The sequence below is a fragment of the Coturnix japonica genome, chromosome 12, assembly GCF_001577835.2.
Source record: "Coturnix japonica isolate 7356 chromosome 12, Coturnix japonica 2.1, whole genome shotgun sequence".
Lineage (NCBI taxonomy): Eukaryota > Metazoa > Chordata > Aves > Galliformes > Phasianidae > Coturnix > Coturnix japonica.
Genome location: NC_029527.1, coordinates 3,123,456 through 3,145,372, shown reverse-complemented (window position 1 = coordinate 3,145,372; position 21,917 = coordinate 3,123,456). Strand labels below are relative to the sequence as shown.

General features: G+C 36.1%; 2 protein-coding genes across 4 annotated transcripts in view; one reads left to right on the top strand and one right to left on the bottom strand.

Annotated features, from left to right (window-relative positions):
- TIMP4 (TIMP metallopeptidase inhibitor 4) overlaps nucleotides 1–7,891 on the top strand; it is a 55,752-nt gene extending 47,861 nt beyond the window's left edge. For all 3 annotated transcript variants that reach the window (XM_015874776.2, XM_015874775.1, XM_015874774.2), the window contains 4 exons: nucleotides 997–1,094; nucleotides 3,608–3,722; nucleotides 4,053–4,177; nucleotides 4,320–7,891. In XM_015874776.2, the coding sequence (XP_015730262.1) occupies nucleotides 997–1,094; nucleotides 3,608–3,722; nucleotides 4,053–4,177; nucleotides 4,320–4,517 (536 nt within the window). In that variant the 3' untranslated portion in view covers nucleotides 4,518–7,891. The remainder of the gene's footprint in view (nucleotides 1–996; nucleotides 1,095–3,607; nucleotides 3,723–4,052; nucleotides 4,178–4,319) is intronic.
- The window catches only part of SYN2 (synapsin II), a 103,301-nt gene that overhangs the window by 48,703 nt on the left and 32,681 nt on the right, over nucleotides 1–21,917 (bottom strand). Inside the window, exons 2-5 of the mRNA XM_015874777.2 lie at nucleotides 19,215–19,272; nucleotides 16,864–16,955; nucleotides 15,595–15,751; nucleotides 8,726–8,815 (exon numbers count right to left, since the gene is read on the bottom strand). Of these exons, the coding sequence (XP_015730263.1) occupies nucleotides 8,726–8,815; nucleotides 15,595–15,751; nucleotides 16,864–16,955; nucleotides 19,215–19,272 (397 nt within the window). The remainder of the gene's footprint in view (nucleotides 1–8,725; nucleotides 8,816–15,594; nucleotides 15,752–16,863; nucleotides 16,956–19,214; nucleotides 19,273–21,917) is intronic.

Sequence of the window (21,917 nt, the reverse complement as noted above, 5' to 3'; positions counted from 1 at the left end):
TCTGCAGATGATTAAAGAGATGCTGCCACTTACTATTTGAAATGAAGAATTTGCTGCTCATACTTTAAAGAACTCTTTCCTTTCAATCCAATCAGAAAGTCTAAAGGTCTTTAAAAGAGCCTGAATGGCTTGGGAGGAGGGAGCCCCATGCCAAAAATGGACGACTCCAGCTTTGAAGCTGCAGGCATATGCACCATGTTGATTTTTACATCTAATTTGCTCTGCTAATAAGTGAGGAAATGAGAATTGCACACTTTTATATGAAACTGACCTCTATTTGGCTAAAAGAAAAATGGCATTTTGGATTTCCTATTCCTTTTATTTAGCTAATTTATTGAACAAATTTGCTGGGGATGGAAGGGAGAATGTCAGAAAAATATATATATCAATATATGTATGTATATATGTGTGTGTATATATGTATATTTCCTCAACATCAACTTGATTTTCTGAAGAGAACAATAAGTATGAGAATTTCACTATATGAATGGACAAAATCTAGAACAGCATTTCAGGGAGTTTGGAATTAATGCTCTAATGCATTAGCTCTAATGCTGAAGAAGAATTTCTGGTCTCTGTGATACCTGCATGAAGAGGCGTAACCTAAGGCCTTTGCCACTCTCTTCATGGAGATACAGCTTGTTCTAACAAGTAGCACATCTGCAGAGGAGACACGATAACAGTGATCAAGAACCAAGCCAAAACTGGACTACAAACAATTTTGGGGTGGTGGAAGTTCCTAGAAAATCTTTGGGCTCAATGAAATATACCATATTATTAGTATGATTTTATTGCTTGTGCCAAATATTCTTGATATATTTTTAAAAATATAGATGAGGGACACAAAACAAGCGTAGGAAAGAGAATAAACTATTTTTCTGTCATAGAAATGTCTTCCTTTCCTTGTTTTAAGAATAGGAAATAGTGATAGCTATTACTCGTGAAATCAGGTATATGCTTACTTGCTTTTAAACTTTTTTTTCCCCTCTATTACAGTGATTCGAGCAAAAATATCCAGTGAAAAGGTGGTTCCTGCCAGTGACAATCCTCTTGATACCCACAAAATGATCCGGTATGAAATCAAACAAATAAAGGTACATGGAATCACTCAGCTAATTTGAAGTTCAATACTGATAACCTCTGTATATTGCTACACAGTTTAGCTCCAGATGCTTAAAGCTGGAAAAGGATCCATCTGGTTTCAAGGTTAGACATAGGCGAACTACACTGAATTAAGAGTAGGGTTGAAAAAAGGAAAAGAAGGAAAAAAAAGAAGAGAGAACTCTGGATATCAGAGAAGCATCTGCAGCATCTATCCAGCTGCAATAGAGAGAGCTTTTCACAAGTGAATATGGACATATGCAGAAGCAGAATTCCTTCCCTGCTAAGAAAAATCAATTTGTGTGAATGCTGCTAGGAGAGTAAATAGGAGTGCACAAAATAAAAGATTAAGGATCTCATAGGATTTTTCCATTTATTTTTTCAGCTCCCATAAGGGGACGCATTCATTAATGTTCTGTTCAGGGTCTGTGCACAGTGGGAGTATGAGATGATGCTCAAGCTGATAATTAAACAATATGTATACTTTATAGTCATGCATATATAAGATGTAAATGCATTATATCAGAAGGTAGAACTGGGTCAGGCCATCCTGGTGTTTATTCAGAAAGCACCCACACTTTCAGGTGTTGGGGGAAAATGACAGAGAAGATCAAATACAATTTACTGAACTGAACAGATCTAAGAAATGGTTTAACAAATATTCATCTCAAAACCAGAGATAAATCAGAGCTGGAATATCATAGACCAAATAAACAAACAGCAGCCTGATGAGGGCTTTAGGGTGCTCCACACTTATCATAGAGTTTTGTTCAACTAATACCAAACTCTACCTCCAATGAAACTGAAAATGCTCATTTTAAATATTGATCAGATCTCCAATATTTGTTACTATTTATTCATGTATATATAAGCATATATGCATATATTACATAAATGTATGTAGTCTATGTATGGCTCTTAAGCTAATTCAGATCAAGTAGTAGGTTACTCACATAAAGTTGCACCCTACTATAGAATGTAGTCCTATCTGAGGTTTCTGAAAGTGAACACACGGGATGCTTGCAGAGTTCATACAGTTAACTCTGTACTAAACTTCTGTGCCTAACCTACCCCAAATAAGGTGGACTTAAGTGTCACAGAAGCAAGAGATTCCAGTTCCAAAGGTGACAGGAATCAGAGACTTTTATGGGAAGTAAGGAAGGCGCTGGCTCCTTCCAGTTGGAGCTCTGCTTCAGCTATGAGGCAAATTCTCTGCAGCACACATGACCTGCTTCTGCATCTTCATCTTCTTGAGAAGATCATTTACATTTGGCTTCTATCTAATAAAAGTAGACACACTGTCCATCATCATTACATGCATTTTCAATTACACTATTCTGTTTCACCATAGCTCTGTACAGGATGCTGGGTATTTTTTTAATTTTGTTTTTCTTCTTAGTTGCTATTCTGAATTTTTTTTTTTCTTTTACTAAGTATTTCAAATGAGTGCCTAATGTTTTTGGATGGGAAGAGCAATGACAACACCTTTAACTATTTTTGTAATTCTATAAATAAGGCTTCAAAAAAACCTAACATATTACTGTGTATTTTGTTGCACGCTGTACTATTTAAATCTCCTGAGAGAAATTGAGTAATATGAACATATTTTCCAGGGACACCAGCTGCAACAGAGAGAGCTTGCCCATGAGAGCTGTGAACCTTGCAATTGTCCACAGCTGTCAACACACAGCATGATGTAACGAAATGGGGCCCCCCGAGTGCTGGGGCTTCAGTTATGTCATATTAGGTGATGACAGGCGTTCTGAAGTTGATTAGCATCTTACGGTTCCTTCTCACATTTGAATATAACTAATTTTGTTTCTGTCTTTTAATGGCTCGCTTAGCCATAGCTGGAAGTGTTGGTTAGAGAGCAGATAATCTGAAGGCTGCATGGGCTTTGGTTGTGAACCTATTCATTTTGGTGCTGCAGGAGAGAAATTGTAAGAGCTAGCTCCCATTTTCTAAGAGTTGTTAGAGAAGGTTGTGTTGGGCAAAATTATCAACTGGATGTGTAAAAACAGTATGCTTTACTGACAGAACATAGGAACAGTGCTCCACTTCCTAGCATGTTTTATGTTCTAGGAGTTGCACACCATTACACTGATCAAGATCATTTACATGCAAATATATTGGTAATTTTTTCATCATTAAAGATTCAACACTGTAGCACCTTCTTTAAGATGAGTGCTGGGTCTGTTTTATTCTTTAAATGGGAGACACGAGTAGAATGTAATGCAAAGAGAAAGCTTTAGAGAGCCATTAAAAACAGTTAAAAATCAGATTTTAAAATGATTTTTTTTTAAAAAAAGCCTAATATTCTTATAAAATAACAGACAATTCATTTTATGAAGAGATGGAGCCTAATGGTTGGTATTTTTTCATAGAAGTTCAAACTTCAGAGCCCTTTTTTCCAGAAGACGCACCATGTACTTATTTCAGTTCTTGTTTACAATGCTTTTTCATGTTTCTTTTCCCCCTCTGACTTTCACTTTCTGATAATTTTCAGATGTTTAAAGGATTTGAAAAGCTGAAGGATGTGCAGTATGTCTATACTCCCTTTGATTCATCACTCTGTGGAGTGAAACTAGAAGCAAACAACAAAAAACAGTACCTTTTGACAGGTAAAACACAACAAAACCTATTAAAAAACAAAACAAAACAAAAAACTTACTGCTCAATGTCAAATTTCACTTTTTTATTAAAACCCCCTCTATATATTTCTGTGCTGTTTAATTAATACAAACAGAATTAAATGAACAAGTTGTATAATGCTACAGTTAATGTGCAATCTTTGCAACTATCTCAAAGGATAGTTCTGACATTTTAAATAAAATTCACCGAAAAAACTGTGAATTATGACAAATTTGGTGCAATTAGTTACAAACTTTTGACTTCAATTTAGTTCAGTATTTCATTTGCTTGCCTTATTTTCCTTATTTCCCATGCTCTAGGCCAGATTTTAAATGATGGTAAAGTCCTCATCCATTTATGCAACTACATTGAACCATGGGATGATTTATCCTTGTCTCAAAAGAAGAGTCTTAACCAGAGATATCAAATGGGCTGTGGCTGCAAAGTAAGTATGCAACAAAATACTCTTCACTAGTGGAACTCACCTTTCAGGAAACAGCATTTTTCACTGGTGAAATACACCATGTATTTTATTGCTCTTTTAGAGACGTTCAATTTACTGAATTAATGTACTGTTTCACTTTTAGATTACTACCTGCTACATGGTGCCCTGCTCAATCACTTCACCAAACGAGTGCCTCTGGACAGACTGGCTGATAGAAAGAAAGCTATACGGGCACCAGGCCAAGCATTACGCCTGTATCAAGAGAAGTGATGGCACTTGCAGCTGGTACCGAGGTGGCCCTCCCCCAGAGAAAGAGTTTATTGACATCAGTGAACCTTAAAGTGATCACTTCCTGAAAAGCCTTTGAGTCTAATTCCATCAAAAATTGCACGCTCACAGCTTTGAACTGCTATCATCTAATGTATCCATTGCTTAGAAACAAAAACAAATTGTCCTGTAAAGCTAAAGTATGAGTCTTTGGAATTGGCACTCAGACAAGAAGAGGAACAAATCTCCCGAAGGTAGCTACTCCTTAAGTCGTGCTTTGTACAGAGAGGCTCAAACTGAGAATGCTGCTCTGGGTTTTATAAGGCATAACAAGTTTTTTTTGTTGTTGTTGTTTGTTTTTTTCACCAATATGAATGTATGAGAACATAAGAATGATCAGAAATCTGTCCCCTACTTCTGCTAACCTACACATCGAAAGAGCTCCACGTTTTATTTCAAATCATTCTGATGAACTAATGAATGTTTTATAGAACTATTTTTCCCCATGTGAAAGTCTTCTGATACAAAAGAATTATTGTACAGTGTATATGTAAAGTATTTTAACAATCTGCTATAAAATATTCAAAAAATCCCTGTTTTTTCCTTACCTTTTGAAACCAGTTGGACACATAGATCAAAACAATCTATGCCCCACATTTTGTTTCGTAATTATGTCACAGGTTTCTTTAACTACAGAGTTGTAACATTTGTTGATAATTAAGTTAAAACACAAAGTTGATAATCAAAACCCCAATATCTAACTCAATATTCTACAAGGTATAGCTAGTCCATAGGAATCTAAAGATCTAATGCTTCAGCATTTTGTGGAATCAACACAAATGACACCAGGTAAAAACTGCTTACATGTTTACAGAAACCACACCCATCATCACTGCAGCTGTAGTACTTAATAGTGCCATTCTAATTATGTGACATTTTATTTCAGCAATGTTAAAGCCGTGGTTTCATAAACTCATATAAAAGTATACGTGCAAGATATTTAATAACTTACACTGCAAGATTTCTAAAAAGCTCTCAAACATTTGATCATATTTAATAGTAAATTAAATTTATATTAATCACTTTTCATTCATGAATGCCCATTCATGATGGGCATTTGGGTAATTTGTCATAATGAGTTTGGCAACTCATGAACTTACTCTAGAGTTACAACAGTTTGCCTTCAATTATTTTTAGGCTTTTAAGTATTGATTACTGTGGTCAGTAGCCAGTCTCACACAAACATAAGTTTACAAAAGCATCTCAATTCACAGTGCTAAAACTGCAGAATTTATCTCATTAAGAGTTTAGACAGCTGTTCAAGAAGTGCTTGTGTTCTAGAAACTGGATGAGAACCACAATACATGTTATGGATCCTACATTTTAATCTAGTTTTCTTTATTGGGTTTCTTGAAAATCTTTCCAATTTTGCCTGAGGATTACTCTCATATTACTCACATAGGAATTTAAGACTGCAAACATTGCAAAAATGACAGGAACACTCAGCACTATTCCTTTGAGGGAGAGTCACCTATGTCCCTTAGGAGGGATGTAAACATTGCCTGTCAATTTCTATTTACAGTCCTAAATTAAAACATCACACACCTGTGCTGCCAAATATAATGCCCATTTGGTTTTCTGTTTTGCTGTAGACAAACAAAAGATCACCAGTTGGCCAGTTTCAGCCATTGACATACATGTGTGCACACATCTACTTACGTAAGGGAAATATGAAGGCCACTTTTCTTCCAATAAGGAACTGATATTGCAAAGAGAACACTGGCAGTGCTAATCGTTGCTAGTGCTGTGTATATATATTAACGGTTCACAGACACATTATAAAAAAAAGGAAAAAAAACAACAGCAAGAAAACCAGGCATAATTTCCTACTGTCAAACAGAAACAATTCATAGACAAAGTCTGCAAAAGCTTAATGACGATACAAGGTCCAAATCAAGCACAAGGCTGGTTAGTATTTCACACACGGAAAGAATAGCATTTGTTTCCTAAAGTATTTTGATGTAATGGTGCATTTTGAATATCACTCAGCAGAAAACAGATATTTTCTGCTTTTAAATTAAACACAGTTATGTTTCTTTTTCAAAGTAGACCTTAAACAGAACTAACCAAACTCTCATTGCCTTCTTTGTAGACATTGTAAAAATAAATGTTTTCTTCAGTATTTATGAACAAACTATAACATGAATTGTATGTTATAATGAGTTTTTAAAATGTTTTATATTTGATCTGCCATAAAATATCCAATATGAAATGTTTCAAAATTCTTGGCCATCCAGTTTGATTTCTGTCTGAAAAAATCTTGCCAAAACTTCCCATTATGGTTGATAAGAAGATATGGGGTGGTTTTTTTCCATATAAATAAATATTTCCAGAAAAGATTTTAAGAAAACCAAACCCTCTCAGAATGATTTCTTAATTTTCCTGAAAAACCAACAAAGATTATGAAAAAGATGAAGTAGTGCTGATTTCTGGCTGTTACTTTCCTATATACAGATTTGTTTCTGACAGCAGTGGCATTGGTACATTATTAAAAGCAGGTTAACTTTATTTCTGCTTCCTGACACCACATGCATGTTGTCAGGATGGTCAGAGCAGAAACACAACCTGGTACAACATTCTATTTTAACTTGAAAATGATTAATGTGACTTACAATTAGAGAAAAGATCAGAGAATGGAAACGGTACAGGTGAATGCTGGAGAAATGAAATCCTTAAATATTGCTGGGTTTTTTTCTTTTGACACAATGCTTTATTCAAGTTTTATTAAAATGCCCAGCAATTATAGTAAGTATATTTTTTTTCCCTGATATAACATAGGAGGTAGAAATGCAGCGAAATAAAGGGAACTAATTACTGAGGGAAAGGCTGTAAATATGACTCAACTAGCAATGAGTTTAGAAAGCTTTACAGCATTTTGTATAGTTCTAATCAATTTGAGATGGATGAATGTTTCTGTTTCAAGAAGTGTTTCTTTAAAGCAGCTCCAGTTTTACACAAAAGAATGGCATCTTTGTTTATTTACCTTTTACTGCTGCCTGAAGACTCAGTACAAACGATCACCAGAGTATGAAAGAAACAAAAACCCAGAAGCACAACTGGCATGCTCAGCCAAAAACTCCATCCACAGATCTGAAGTTTACCCCTGCTCTCCTCCCCTTACCCCTCACTGGGTTGAACTGGATGAAAGGAACTCTAGGTTGTGATTTGGGGAATAAGACATGAATGCATGAGCACAAGAGGAGCTACAAAAGGTGAAACAGTAAAAATCAAATTCTGTAAAAGTAAATTCAAATAAGGCAGGCCGTAAATAGCATTTAAAAGTGAAAATTCAAACAGCATATTATTTCAATTTATTAACTAAGAAAATGCTGACATCGAAATAATTTTACCACCTATTCTAGAAATTCAAATAAAAATGCTACCTAATGTGATGCTGCCTGATTATTTTTCAAGTCACAAAGTCCCCCAGAATTTCATCAGAAGGCAAAACCGCACAAATTATCTTCAGCATAATCATATATTACAGCATATTTGAATGATGTATGGCAATGTAATCAATCATTGAAAAACAGTATGAATTGCCTCCATCAAATAGTGATATTGTGCACTTGGTATCTGTTATCTGAGCAATAAAAGAGAAGCATCAGCAAGTTGGAAACTGTGTTTACATCCTGCCAGGCCAGTTTCAAGGAAAAAGCCACACTGATGTAGCCTCTTCCAATCTATTTTCAAGAACAACCTGAGGATGAAGGAAACTTCTTCCACCTAAAGATCAAAAATCTGTAGTGTCATTTTATTTTGAGAAAAAAGGTTTAGTGAAGATCATGAGTGTCACTTTAATGAATACTTTTACATGTGTAAAAGACTGGAAATCAAACAGTGCCAGCTCAAGTACATGAACATGTATGAACATGAGCATGTCATCTAGGTAAATAATGAAGTCTTCGAACATGTCTTGAAGAATTAGTTTGAAGCAAAACATAAAAGTAACCCTTGTGCTCTAATAGTTGTTCTGTGTCTTTACAACCATTTAATCTCTTGAAAGACTGAGGCTGATTAGTTGAAAAAACGTCAGCCTTAAGTTCTGAAAATCTTCATTTAACTACCACAATGCTTTCAAGTGGTCACCACATCTCATCCCTCTGAAAACTACCAGAATAGCTTTTAAAACAGACAGTAAGTGAGAAATGGATCATGTGTGTTTATAGTTACTATTTAAAAGAGCCAGTTAACCAGTGTAGTAGCAGTACTTGCACATACCATTTCCTTGTGGTTTGGATAGAACGTTTGCTCAATTAACGGGAACTTCTCCGGACCCAGAGTTTTGTAGACAGACACCAGCTGGGCAAACTGAAAAACAAGGCAAAAGAAAATCTCAGGAGACCAATCACATTCTGCTGAAGGGTTGTTATATCATCACCCTGCTTTTGGTCTTCTGTGTTTCATAAGCTCAGCGTAAGATACACAAACATCATCTAGTTTCTCTCCTCTCTCTTCTACACATCTTTTTAATCCACTCAAGCTATGACATCTTATACAGAGGAAAAAAGAACAGTATCTCTAAGAGTTAACCCTCACACCTACATGAAATAAAATAAATATGAATACTGATTTTCAGACACCTCATATTCTGCATATTTAAGATCATTTTGTGATGAAGTCATTATAATACTGAATTTCCTACCATCTTCAATTCAAAGATCAAATAAATTTCACATTAATTTACCTTCTGGCACTTCAGTGACATTGAAAGGCAATTTTGCAAAATTGGAAAACAGAGAAGAGCAATAACTGTGTGTCATATACAAGTCAGATGAAGAGGAAAGAAGAGAATTTTAATTTCCTAGGCTCTAGCCATGTACCTTAGCCACACAGCCATTTTTCCACTGTCTTCAATCAACAGCGATGTTGATCATTTAAACAGTTACGCGCTATTGGCTACTCTACTAACATTTATTCTCTGAGCCCTTTCCTCAATGCATATCCTCTCTACCTATAATGTCAATGGTAACAAGAACATAAAAAGCCGAGCAATATTTAAACACAAAACTGTAATCTTCTATTAAATAGAAATATATTTAAGGGCTGTTCTCTTTAGTGAGCAGATCAGCTCTTCTGCTCTAGCAGTTCAAAAACCAAAATCTCTTTTCAAATTACAGTTTAGCAAATGAGGTTTCCAGGGAGCAAGATGACTTTGGCAGTCAGAAGACCACTATTGTCTCAAGACTCCAAAGCTCTGGCTTGTACATGCCCATGATGTGTTTAGTTGTCATTATGCCAACATGAGACATAAACAAATTAGCACAACAGTTTGAATAGTGGGATTTGCTGGTTACAAACAGGAAAAAAGCAGAGAACAATACAAGTCTGTCTGTGATGCGGTATGATCAAATGCTCTGTTAATGCAATTGAGGGTGAAGGGATAGTAAAGACCATTTAAAGGGAAAAAAAATAATGATAAAAGCTCTGTACTGCCTATCCAGCTGGCATAGAAAATTTGTTTAATTTAGTGGTGTTTACTTAAGTTTGGTAAAACACGTATTTAAATTTAGAAGGCCAGTGGAAAATACCTTAACGATGAATAGTTTTCACCAGAAGCCTAAAAAACTCTAGCTGGATGTGTGCTGTAGAAAACAGACCTCAAGGAAAGGAAATATTATCACAGCTACCAAAATAAGGTGGTTTGCGAATAGAATTCCTGACAACTTACCATTTATTCCTGTCCTTATCCAAGACCCAAATTTAAAATTCCATGATGAAATACTGCCTATTAAATACATTATTTTAGCCAAACCATTACGTTAAAATAATGCACTTAGTAATAAATCTACCCTTACAAAACATTCCTTTTAAAAAAATTATTCATAGAATATCCTGTGATTCTTTCCTGATTTTTTCCCCCATTTTTACTAAAAGATGGAGAGAAAAATGACTCTCTTTATGGAGATAAGGACATTCATTCAAGACATAAGAAAGCTGTATAAAAGCTGCATATATACACATTTCCCTGTAGTAGAGAAACAAGGAAAAAAAAAAAAAGGTGATCACTATGTTGCCAAAAAAAGCTGCTGAGATGGGAACGTTTTACTCCTGTATTCTCACATGAAAATTTATCCTTTTCCAAATAAATTAAATCTGTATCAGTGTTTGTGGGTCAAATTTCTGAAGTAAAATTGTTAAAGTTTCTAACAATTTTGGTATTCAGTATTCCTGAGAGCTTTCTTTGAACATACATTTCTTAAAAGCAGATAATGAACAACAGTGGGAAGATCAGACTATGTTAATCAAACATTGCAAAACACAGACTTCATTTTTTTAACCCCTTTCTGGTCCCACCCTGAACAGCATCCTGATGAAGTAAAACCATTTTTAGGCTGTGGCTTGTAAGTCTGTTCCTTCAAGGAAAACATGGCTGCCTCATAACAGTAAGAAACATTCAAAAGCACAAACACTCAGTACCATTGGCACAGAAAGCAGGTCCCTGGAAGCCAGCAAACTGAGTGACAAACACTTTTAGGCCCCCTTCAGTGGGAAAAGAAGTGATTGTGTGGAAGGGTATATTTGATACATACACTGGGTGGGAGTGAACTTAACCAAGATTTTTCATCATCCTTTGTTTTTTGTTACAATTTCTGCGTTTGTATTTGCTGGTACTGTTTTGGGTTTTTTTTTACTTCTACTACTACCTGAACTGTATCTGTGTTACTCTTTTTGTGCTCTTCATAGTGCTGGTTCTTTGCTGTGATTCAAGTAACACACTTGGACTGTGAATGGAAAAATAAGTTACAGGGAACTTGCAGTAATTTTACAACACAAACTGAATTGTTCCCCAACCTTTTGGGGTCCAGCCTCACACAAGATATTGGTGCTGATCACCAAGTTAAGCTGCCCTTCCTCACTAGTTTTTATTCAAGTCCTACTGCTCTGCCCATTAGTAAGGGACTAACTAAGAGAATTAAAAATAGTTATAAGCATAAAGCATAGAAGCAGATAAAGTGGTGTTTGTCAGAAGAGAACTAGTCATACCATGTGGCCAAGATCAAGATGACTTTTGGAACTTCTTATTTTAGAACAAAAAGATAGAAAAGGAAACAAAATTTTATGAACTGAGTCATTGAAATAAAACCTCTTTCTTGGGTTCACTTGGCAGCAATAAGAATGTGCAGTTGATTCCACTGTTATGGGAACATTGAGTTCAGTGTCCTGTTCAAGGAAACATTTGTGCACCTGTTTACTTTAATGAGACTTGGGTGTGTGCTTAGGCACTTCTCAGGTGAATTTCAGTCTCACTACAATAAAGAGATTTTATTGTGTCATGGGTTTTCCATTTGTTGCTCCCCTCCCCCAGTATGAAATCCTCCAGTTAAAATGTTTATTTTGAGAAAACAGTAAAATTTAATTCAATGAAGATTCACAGTAAGATGGGAAGAGTCAGCCCAACAATGAAAACAGTATTTTGGCAGATATTGCCCTCCTGTGTCATTGTTAAGGACCCTCGTAAGTTAATGAAACTTTTTGCAGGTGCTTAGATGTCTCAACATGAAATTGTTGTCAGAAACAATGCATTATTTTCTTTTGAACAGTTCCGTACATAAACTGTTATTTTAAAACTGCCAAAATATCTTGTTATATCTTTTTACTCTCAAAGTGTACAGACACAATCATGTGCATATACAAATTTGCTCACAAAATTCAAACTTGGCCAATACGGGCTTCATACCTACATGGATTTTTCCAATCTTCTTGTTACAAAATGAGGAAAACAGAAAAAAAAATCCATATTATCTGTTGGGAAAGCTCAGTGGTCGAATGCAACCCCCCAGAACAGAATCAGCAAACATGCTCTTTCAAATCCAGCACAGAAAGTCCCAGGACTTTTCTGAGGTGGCCAGCATCCAACTTGTGCTGTACACTATAGTGATATAAACTCAACTGTAAACTAGAGAAGAAGCACTTCATAGAATGGGAATGTCAGTGATAGGTATGGAAGTTTCTAGACTTTATTTAAATAGTTTCTTTTCAGTAGAAGTTAAGCAATTAGTAAAGATCTGATTCAAAATTTTGCCTCTGGAAACAGTCAAGAGGTCCCAGTTCTGCTTTGTTTTTTATAGGAAAAACTTTCTCTTAGTGTAATTGCTTTCAAAGAGGCCAATAGAATTTGTTGAGGGGACTGCCACACATTGTGATATGAACCTGGTCAGACATTGTCAGTCACACAATGACATCCAGTACCTAAGAAAGTAAATCTTCAATGTTTCAAAGCCAATGAGGAAGAGAGGTGCAGCCCTTGGCCTCCATTCCTGAAATGAAGAAACTGCTTTTGCTACCACGGCTTCCTGAAGCGTAAGAGTTGAAAAAGGATACTAAACAGCATGAGTAGGTGAGATCCACATACTCCCATATTTTGGCTGCTCACTGTCCTCAGTATTCCCTATCATGTAGATCAATCTTGCTAGAGTGGTTGAAAATACAATTTATTTGATGAGAAACTCATTTTATCTCATTAAGACAAAACAACACTGAAGGCTGACTTATGAAAGTATGTTTACAGTAAACAGACTTTGAAAAAGACTTTTCTTCTTATGGACATTCATTTTATCTATTATTCATTCTCTATAAAATACTATGACACAATATTGAGACTTATCTATGTGCCTATGTCTGCCTGCTGGCAGAGCTTTAATAATTTCTGTCAACAGGAAGCTGGAATGAACAGAGCTCATTTCTTTTATATGCTTCTCCCTGCAGAGCGCCTGTAACTTTCATGCCAGTGCCCCAGTCTGCAGCTCAGAATATGAAAATATACCTTTAAGAATGAGAAAGCACAGAAGTGCAACTTCTTATAGCAACAAAAGGAGAAAATAAGCCCAGGGAAAATACTGTGATACTGTCAGAAAGCAACAAAGGACAGACAAAAACAACCTTCCAGAATAGGAAGTTGAACAGAGAAACAAAGTGTTCTGTAAGAGAAAGATGAAGATAAATAAGGGGAAAAATGTGCAAAAACAACATGAACTGAAATTTAACACATGAAGTCATGGAGTTACGTAAGTTTGGCAAAAGGAGCAAGATGGAAAAAATTTCAAACTTGCCCAAAGCTCACTTGAGTGCCCACTCATGAATTGCAGGAAAAGACACAAAGAGTAACTGATATTTATAATACAATGGAGTCTGATAAAAGGAAAAATCATAATCAGCCTCAGAATGAGTGCAGAAGAGCAAGGAAATCACTTTGGCATAAAAGAGCATATTATCACACTTCTTTAATAGCAATGAATTCCTACAATGAAGTATAGTCACAGTGATCTTCTGAATACGGGCTTACATCTGGAACACTGCATAATAAAAATGCCAGAATCTTTCAGGTGTCCTAAAAATACAGATAAGTCTGATTTCAGGATCTGTCTGTTTTCAGATTCCACTCTTCCAGCTGTTGACCAAAAAAGAATTCCTATTTTTCTCCCTTTATTCCCCACACTGCTGAACAGGAGAATGATGTAGCACTTTGTCACTATGCCAACAGTTTCCTTCACTAGAGGCTGAGCCTGCTCAGCATCCAGACTTCCCATCCATGCAGCGACAGACACCCTTCACAAGTTGTTATGTCTATGCAGCAGCTTGACACGCTACAGTGAGCCCCGGCATCCCTTCTGTGATTATAACAAGTCAGCATTTCAATCGCTTCCACCAGCTTGGCAGCAGCCATCTAAGGTCATAATGCTCACATGTCTTCTGTAGGTACTGCCATCTTCTTCACCAGCACGAATGAGTAATTAATGTCTAAGTAGATCCTCAAATCTTTCTAAACCAACCAGCTTCCCAAGGCACACTAATGAAAAAACAGATTTACAGACAGACACAGATGCTGCTATGCTTTTCCTCTTCAGTAGAAGAGTCATTAACAGCCATCACAGAATCTGGCTGATTACACAAGGATTTTCTTTCTCTTCAAAAATTATTAGTACAGACAATTGCAGGAATTGTCATCTATGCTCTGTTAAATTCTTATCAGTACCTGAAACTAGAAACAGCAATTCAGTTTCTGTAATGAAAGTAACTGCTATATCATAGCCAAGGTTTAATCAACATATTCTATTTATAGCAGCTATGGACATTGAACCTGCTGTAGTTTAGTGCAACACAAAAGTATAATAAAGTTAACTGCAAAATATTTATGTTTCAACATCCTGACAATACTCTGTAGTGGTTTTCAAACTAAATGTAAAATAATTCATGGCCTCAAAAATGTTTATTTTATTACAATAAGACTTTCCTTTAGTGTGAAAAATACTTTCATTAAGTTATTTTCTTGCTTAAGCATCAAGACGAGAAAAAACAAACAGGACTTGCTGGTTACTTATAGCAAGTAGTATTCTTTAAAGCTTCATTAGGTCTTGGCAACTGAACACATCTATGAAAGGAAATAATAGTACCATCCATAATCATCTTTTACAGCATCATATTTAACTTGTTCCTGCTAATTATTTCTCTATGAATGAAAATATCATTCAAGTCTACCTCCTTCACTACAAAATACACAGTGAGAAGCAGAATAAGCTTCTACACTAAAACTGCATCAGAGATTCTCCAATGTGCCTCACTACTCCAGGTGTAACTGTAAAAAGGTCAACTCCTAACCAATGTGCCCAAGATTATGAAAAGAGCTTTCAAATGATGAAACTAATAGCTTTAGGTTTCCTCGCTGAAGCATAGCCCCAAAAATTTTGCAGGCATGAGGAAAACACTGGCTAAAAGTCTTTAAATTATGTTCAAAACCACAAATATGAAAAATATTCTCAGCTCGCTTTTCACACACAAATTGTGAATAAATACTTTCCTCACTTGAGGAAGGATGTTAGTAGTGGATAGGCTTTCCATTAGTTTCCTCACTTCTTTCAGTATTTATACCACAAATATTTTTCTCAATCTCCACACTGCCTACGCTGTCATATTTGGGGGAAAAAAAGATGCTTTAAATACCTTAGTTTGCTTTTTATTCCTCTCACAAATATTTCACTGCTCTGTGACTTTACGGTTGGTCACTCAGTGTTCATGAGCAAGAACTAAATAAGCAAACAGAAGTAAGTTCCTCAGTTTGCACCAAGAGAACTTTTCAGTACATCACTTACCACCCACGGTTTGTCACAGAAGTTATAGATTGATTCCAAGGAATTGACGCTGGGGATGCCCGCGTACTGCAGCCCAATGATCAAGTTTCGGAAATCTTCATTTTCTGCCATACTGAAGGAATGTTGCCGAACAAGAACAAAATCAGGTCTGAATGACCTAGCAAGGAAGAGATATGTTGGTATTAATCAATAGTAGAATTGTTTTTGAAGATATCAGCACTCTGAATGTGTTCTCAGGATTCTTTTATGTCATTGCTCAAGAACTGATAAATGAAGCAGGCAAATGCCTCTGCCAGCAGCCACTGTGTTGTGGGAAATGGATCTGTGCCCAGGTGGAAGCTGTCCATGAGTGGTATCCTCATGGGTGCATCTTGGGACCAGTATTCTTCAACATTTTTATCAGTGACAGACAGTGGGGCTGAGCGTACACTTAGCAAGTTTGCTGATGACACCAAGCTGAGTGGTGCAGTTCATACAGTAGAAGGAATGGATACCATCATCCAGAGGGGCCTGGACAGACTTAAAAAGTAGACCTATGTAAAACTTACAGGGTTCAACAGGGCAAAGGTGCTGCACCTTGGTTAGGGCAATCCCAGATATTTGTAGCTTGGAGAAACAACTTGTGAGAGCAGCCCTGCCAAGGAGTTGTTGCCAGAAGGGCAAGGGAGGTAACTGCCAGCTCAGCCCCTGTGAAGTCCCATCTTGCCCTGAGCAGCTTGGTCTAGTGGTTGGCAACTCTGCCCAACAGCACAACAGAACGGATAATCTTTAAGATCCCTTCTGCCCTGAGCTATTCTATGATTCAATGAATAGAAAATACTCAATGCTAGAAACAACTGTTACTCATCTATAAAGGTCTGGCATGTACTAAACCACCAGGACTGCCATAAATCTGACAGAAAGGTAATACTCAAATTGATAACTGATTCCCAAGCATGTATTTATACCAGACTTAATTACCTTTTGTATTGGCAAAATTTTGGTAGTGGGGAGCTGCATGGGTGGCCTCTGTGAGAAAAACGTCAGCAGCTGAAGTCAGGTAAGAACCAGCTGCAGACAGCCCAAAGGTGACCTGCTCCATTTCCCATGTGATTTAAATGTTGAGAGATTAATTCCTGTCTCAGGATCTACTCTACTGTCATGCACAGTGATCAAGTTGTGTTGTATTTGTCAAAATCCCCACCACATATAAAATTACTTAGTACATCTAACACGAGTAAATTATGCCACTTATTGCTTTCTGCTGTTATCTTATTTTCTTTTTCTTACCTGACAACTTTAGTGCCATTTCGAAATACTTGGATATCTACTGCATAATTGCCATCAGCATGGGCTATCAAGTTGATTTCAGAAAATTCTGCCTATGAAAAGAGGATTCGCATTAGCTGATTTGTATTATTTTATTTCCCCAAAGCCCTTTGTGTATCTGAACTGCTAACAGTATATATTAGGAACACAAGGAGCACTGAAAGAATATTAAACCAACAGTGAGGGTCACAGTATGGGTAATGGCACAACACACTTGGATAAAATGTAGTATAAACTAAAAAGTAGAAAGCTGTATAAAGAAGGGCTGTGATGTAGTAGGGATTATATATTTGATTGGTATGGAGTACAATATAGATTAACATAGGCAGAACAATGCACTAAGTGCATTTTGATTTTTCTCCCATTTCCTTCAGATACTTTTACTACTTTCTTTTTTGTGCTTTTACACGTTTTTCAAAAATACGTGGTGCTACCAAACAATTTACTTGCAAAACTCACAAGTAAATAATTTTCTCTACATTCTCATGCTGGAAACCTGGCATTTGAAAGGAACCAAATCCATACTTTAAACCTACAGTTATTTGAAATAAGCGAACAGGATGTTTTTCCATTTATCCAGTCTTTCATCAGCTTAGACTCTCAAAGCACTTTACAATAACATTACACAGCAGAATAATTGAAATGCGGCCAAGTGTCTCCTGGAGGATAAACAAAAGTGTCTGTGCTATCCCAGACACTAATCGAGGATAGAGACTGTCAGAATTCTCATTAGCCTACTCGTGAAAAATTGTATAATTGAAGGTTTTTGAGTGAAATCAGGGTAAGACTTCAAGAATTTAGCAGTCAGTTTAAGCAGGTATTGACTCCTCTAGCCACCGTCCCAACTCAGTGGCTTAAAGTATGTTCTTGACTTCAAGCGCAGATGTATCATCATTAACTTCCAAATGCTAAAATACTTCCTTGAATCATTATAATGATTCTCTAAACACAAGGGGAACATTTATGATTACTGTGAAAACAATGCAAAAGGTGAGACACTGACGTATTTGTATATTGTAAAATCTTTTTTTTTTTTTTTTAAATCTGAGATTGACAAATAATCTCTCCCATTCATTGATAATGTTATACGATTAAAAATATCTATAGCATAGGTTTTGTACTCCAAAAGCACTTGACAGAAAGTACTGTAGATAATATGTTAGATGCTGTAAGCAGCACAAAAATAAGGTAACACTATTTGGTAACAAGAAAAGAACACTAAAGTTAGTAATATTTGTACACAATTTAATGTGTTGATGTATTACAAAGCAATTAAGAGGGTTCAGAAACCTTCACATTCACACTGATTTAAGGTAGACCTGGAACTAAGAGAGATCACATGAGGGAAATCCCAGTCACACAGAGCTTTTGTTAATAGTAAAGAATGCGCATGATATCACCTGCAGTCTGATATTTGTGAATAGTATCTAGAGACAAAATAGCATTTATTTTTTCCCCTCTGTCCACCAATACTGTTGAATATCCTTGCAAAGCTGTTCCAAGCCAAGAACACGAGGCAGATAATTAGCGTTATAAAGAAGAGCCAAGCTAGATGTGATACTATTAAAGTGAATTTAGGTGAGCTGGGTCCACATTTTGACTTGAGAGTTTTGGCTAAAGTACAGAGGACTACAGGTACACATATATATGTCTGCAGGTTGCTCCAAACGTAATGCCTCCTAGTAATTTCCGTGGAAACCACAATGAATACGAAGAACACGATAACACTGTTTAATAGAAACAATTCTCAGGTATAAAATAATATTTTCCAAAATAGTCACCACCATTAGCTCTACTTTTTTTTTTGACAGTGATGAGCAAAAGTCTGCATGCCACACTCATAACAAGCTGCACCAGCGGAGGTGGCTCACTGTTGCTATTGCCACTGCCAAAGCACAACACCCACAGCCTCACTCTGCTCACATCTGCTGTTTGGTCTCCATAAACTTTCAGCAAGCAGTGATGAATGTCAGTGGGTGCTATTTTTTCTCCACACAGAGAAATGCTATTACATCCTTTTTCTTCATATGCGCATCAATGTTATACATCATTTTGTTAGACTTCCTCTCTTCTGTCATCTGCCACATAGCAACAAAATGTAATGGAATACTGATGGAAAAGTTCAGCCTCTACTACCACATCACCAACATTCACCTCTGATGTTGTGGGCCAACATAATAAAATAGGAAGCATTACTTTTGGAGCAGCCTTTATACATGTATATATAGTGTGCATGCTATATATACACTACATACATGTGTATATCTATGCAATCAAAAAACCCAGTCTGAATGGTTGAGTCATTTAATTACCTGTTCAACCTTGATGTCATATTCTCCATGAACCTTTTTTCCACGAAAAGCCTTGGCCCTGCAGGAAAAAAAGGTAGATAAAAATCAAGGATATATATCTGCAATGAGTAATACATAAAGATTCATTTATTTACTTTATGCAAAAATTATTTTACATATCATCTAATATCCCATCTCATACTGTTTTTTGATTCTCCTTAAGATCACCCAATGTGATTTTCAACATTGAAGTGTCATTGTAATCAATCTGAAAGAGAGATTATGAGCTGGTATGAACTGCAGTTGTTGTTATAAAACACAATGGTCCAATCTCTCATGCCTAAGAAGCAGACAGCTTTCTAGCCTTTTGCAAGTTTCATCTCTAATCTAGCAATTACATGCTTTGTAATATATAACAATGAAAATAAGCAAACAAACAAAACAACTTGCTGAAAAAGTACCCTGTAGTTAAGAAAAAGGGTACTGTATCCCTTTCTCTTCCTCATTCATGCCAATGCTTAAGGTACTTTTACAAGAAAAAGTACAGAAAAAATCTGCCACACAAAATAAAAATAAAACAGAACACAGAGTTTCAACCAAACGTTACTTTATTCATTTTCATACTGGACAAAATTCTATTTGTTATGTTAAACTAAAATTATCTCAGCAAGTGGAAGTAATGTAAACAATGTAATAAAACAACTCACTATTGCTTTTGGAAAATCCTTTTCCCAAGGAGACCCAACATTGGAAGAATCAAATATCTTAATGGTCAATGGCAAATGCTGCCCTTGGCAACATATTGCTTAAACATCTCCAATTTTTTTGGATAACTGATGATAATAAGCAAAGAAATTGCTTGTGCAGTAATGTGATACTAAAATACTGTTCAGTAATGAGTTCTGTATGAATATGCTATTAGTAAGAAGATAATAATGGAAGTATGCTTTTATTTACAATACATACAATAAATAGATTATTGGACATCATATAAAACAAATTAAAGTGGAATTATGTTGGCTGCATATCTCAGTGAATTTATAGTGTAGCTGCCCTTTTAACACTGTAAAACAATCTTAAAGTACCACTGTTTCTTCAGAGATGAATGGTAACTTGATCATAGACACAATAAGCCAATTGGAGCATGTACCTTAACAAATGTCAGCAGCTGATTACTTCTTCATGACAGGAAATAGAACTAAGAAACCACAAAGAGCCAATGAGAGGCTCCACTGTTCCTTAGCATTAAATTCATTGCATTTATTAGAATGTGCTCCACACATTAGTTAAGGTAAATGCTACCCCTTTAAATTTACTTTTTCTATTTCAGCATCATTTAGAGATGATGCAACCTTTAAACAACTATGCTTTGGCACGATTCATGTTTCAACAAATGACTTCAGCTTTGAAAATAAACAGCATAGTAAGTACTGAAATTATGTCATCTAGGGCTTGAAAACAAGCATGACTAACATTAAAAGAACTTTAATTTCGAATTAGCATCAACCAACATTAGCTAGATAAAAATGTGTAATATTCAATATCCTCCAAATGTTGATCCACAAACAGCTGGACTTTATCTGTATCTCTTTTTTTATAAAGAGCTTACAATGCAAAGAGTAAGACACACGCTGGAGCATACGCAAAGAAACAAAGCAGGTGAATGGTCTGGAGCACAAGCGTTGTGGGAAGTGTCTGAGGGAACTGGGATTGTTCAGTCTGAAAAAGAGGAGGCTCAGGAGAGACAATATGGTGCTCTACAGTTACCTGACAGGAGGTGTTGGTGAGGTGCAAGTCTGTCTCTTTTCCCAGGTAACAGTGGTAGGAAGAGAGATATTGGCTGTAAGTCACACCAGTGGAGGTTCAGGTTGAATACTGGGGAAAATTTCTTCACAGAGGGTCGTGAAGTACTGGAATGAGCTGCCAAGGGAAGTGGTGGAGTCACCATCCCCGGAGTTCAAGAAATATTGAGATGTAGCACTGAGCGACAGGGTTTAGTGGGCATGGTGATGAGAGCTTGATGGCTGGACTTCATGATCTTAGAGGTCTTCTCCAGTTTTAATCATTCTAAGATTCTCATTCCAGAATAAACTCTGAGGTACTCATACTAGTATGCTGTGAAATAGTACTTAGTTTGTGTCTTGTTTACCATGCTCAGGAAATACTGTCATGCCTTATTTGATTATTCTATTTGCAATCCTCTAATAAAGACATTACTTAAATAATTACCTTATTTTTCCTAAGGGAAAATGGGGAATAAAATACGGTGTTATTAATTTACAGAATTTCATTGAAATGTAATTTGAAATTCCAGTTACACCTTATTCTTCTCCACCCCAAGCACAGAATATTTGTACATCAATTCTCATTCTGCACCTCAGCAGAAAGGGAGTAATGCTTTCAACACTGGGACTTCTAGTCAAGGCACCTGAATGCCTTATTGGCACTTACTGCTCCTTATTACAGTTATTAGCATGAATTTCTTGTAGTCAGAATCTATGCATAAATATTTCACATATTTTGAATTTCTTGCTTCACAATTAATTTCCTGGACAAAAATCTTTCACACTTAAGCTACTATGAAATATAGAATTGCTACAGATACAGCCAAATACGATCTCATGCTATTCAGTTTTGGCAAAGACAATGAAGCAGCGAGTAGTAAAAATGTTTAAAACATATCTTAAATAAAAACTGAAACATTTCCCTCAAATCACTGAGCAG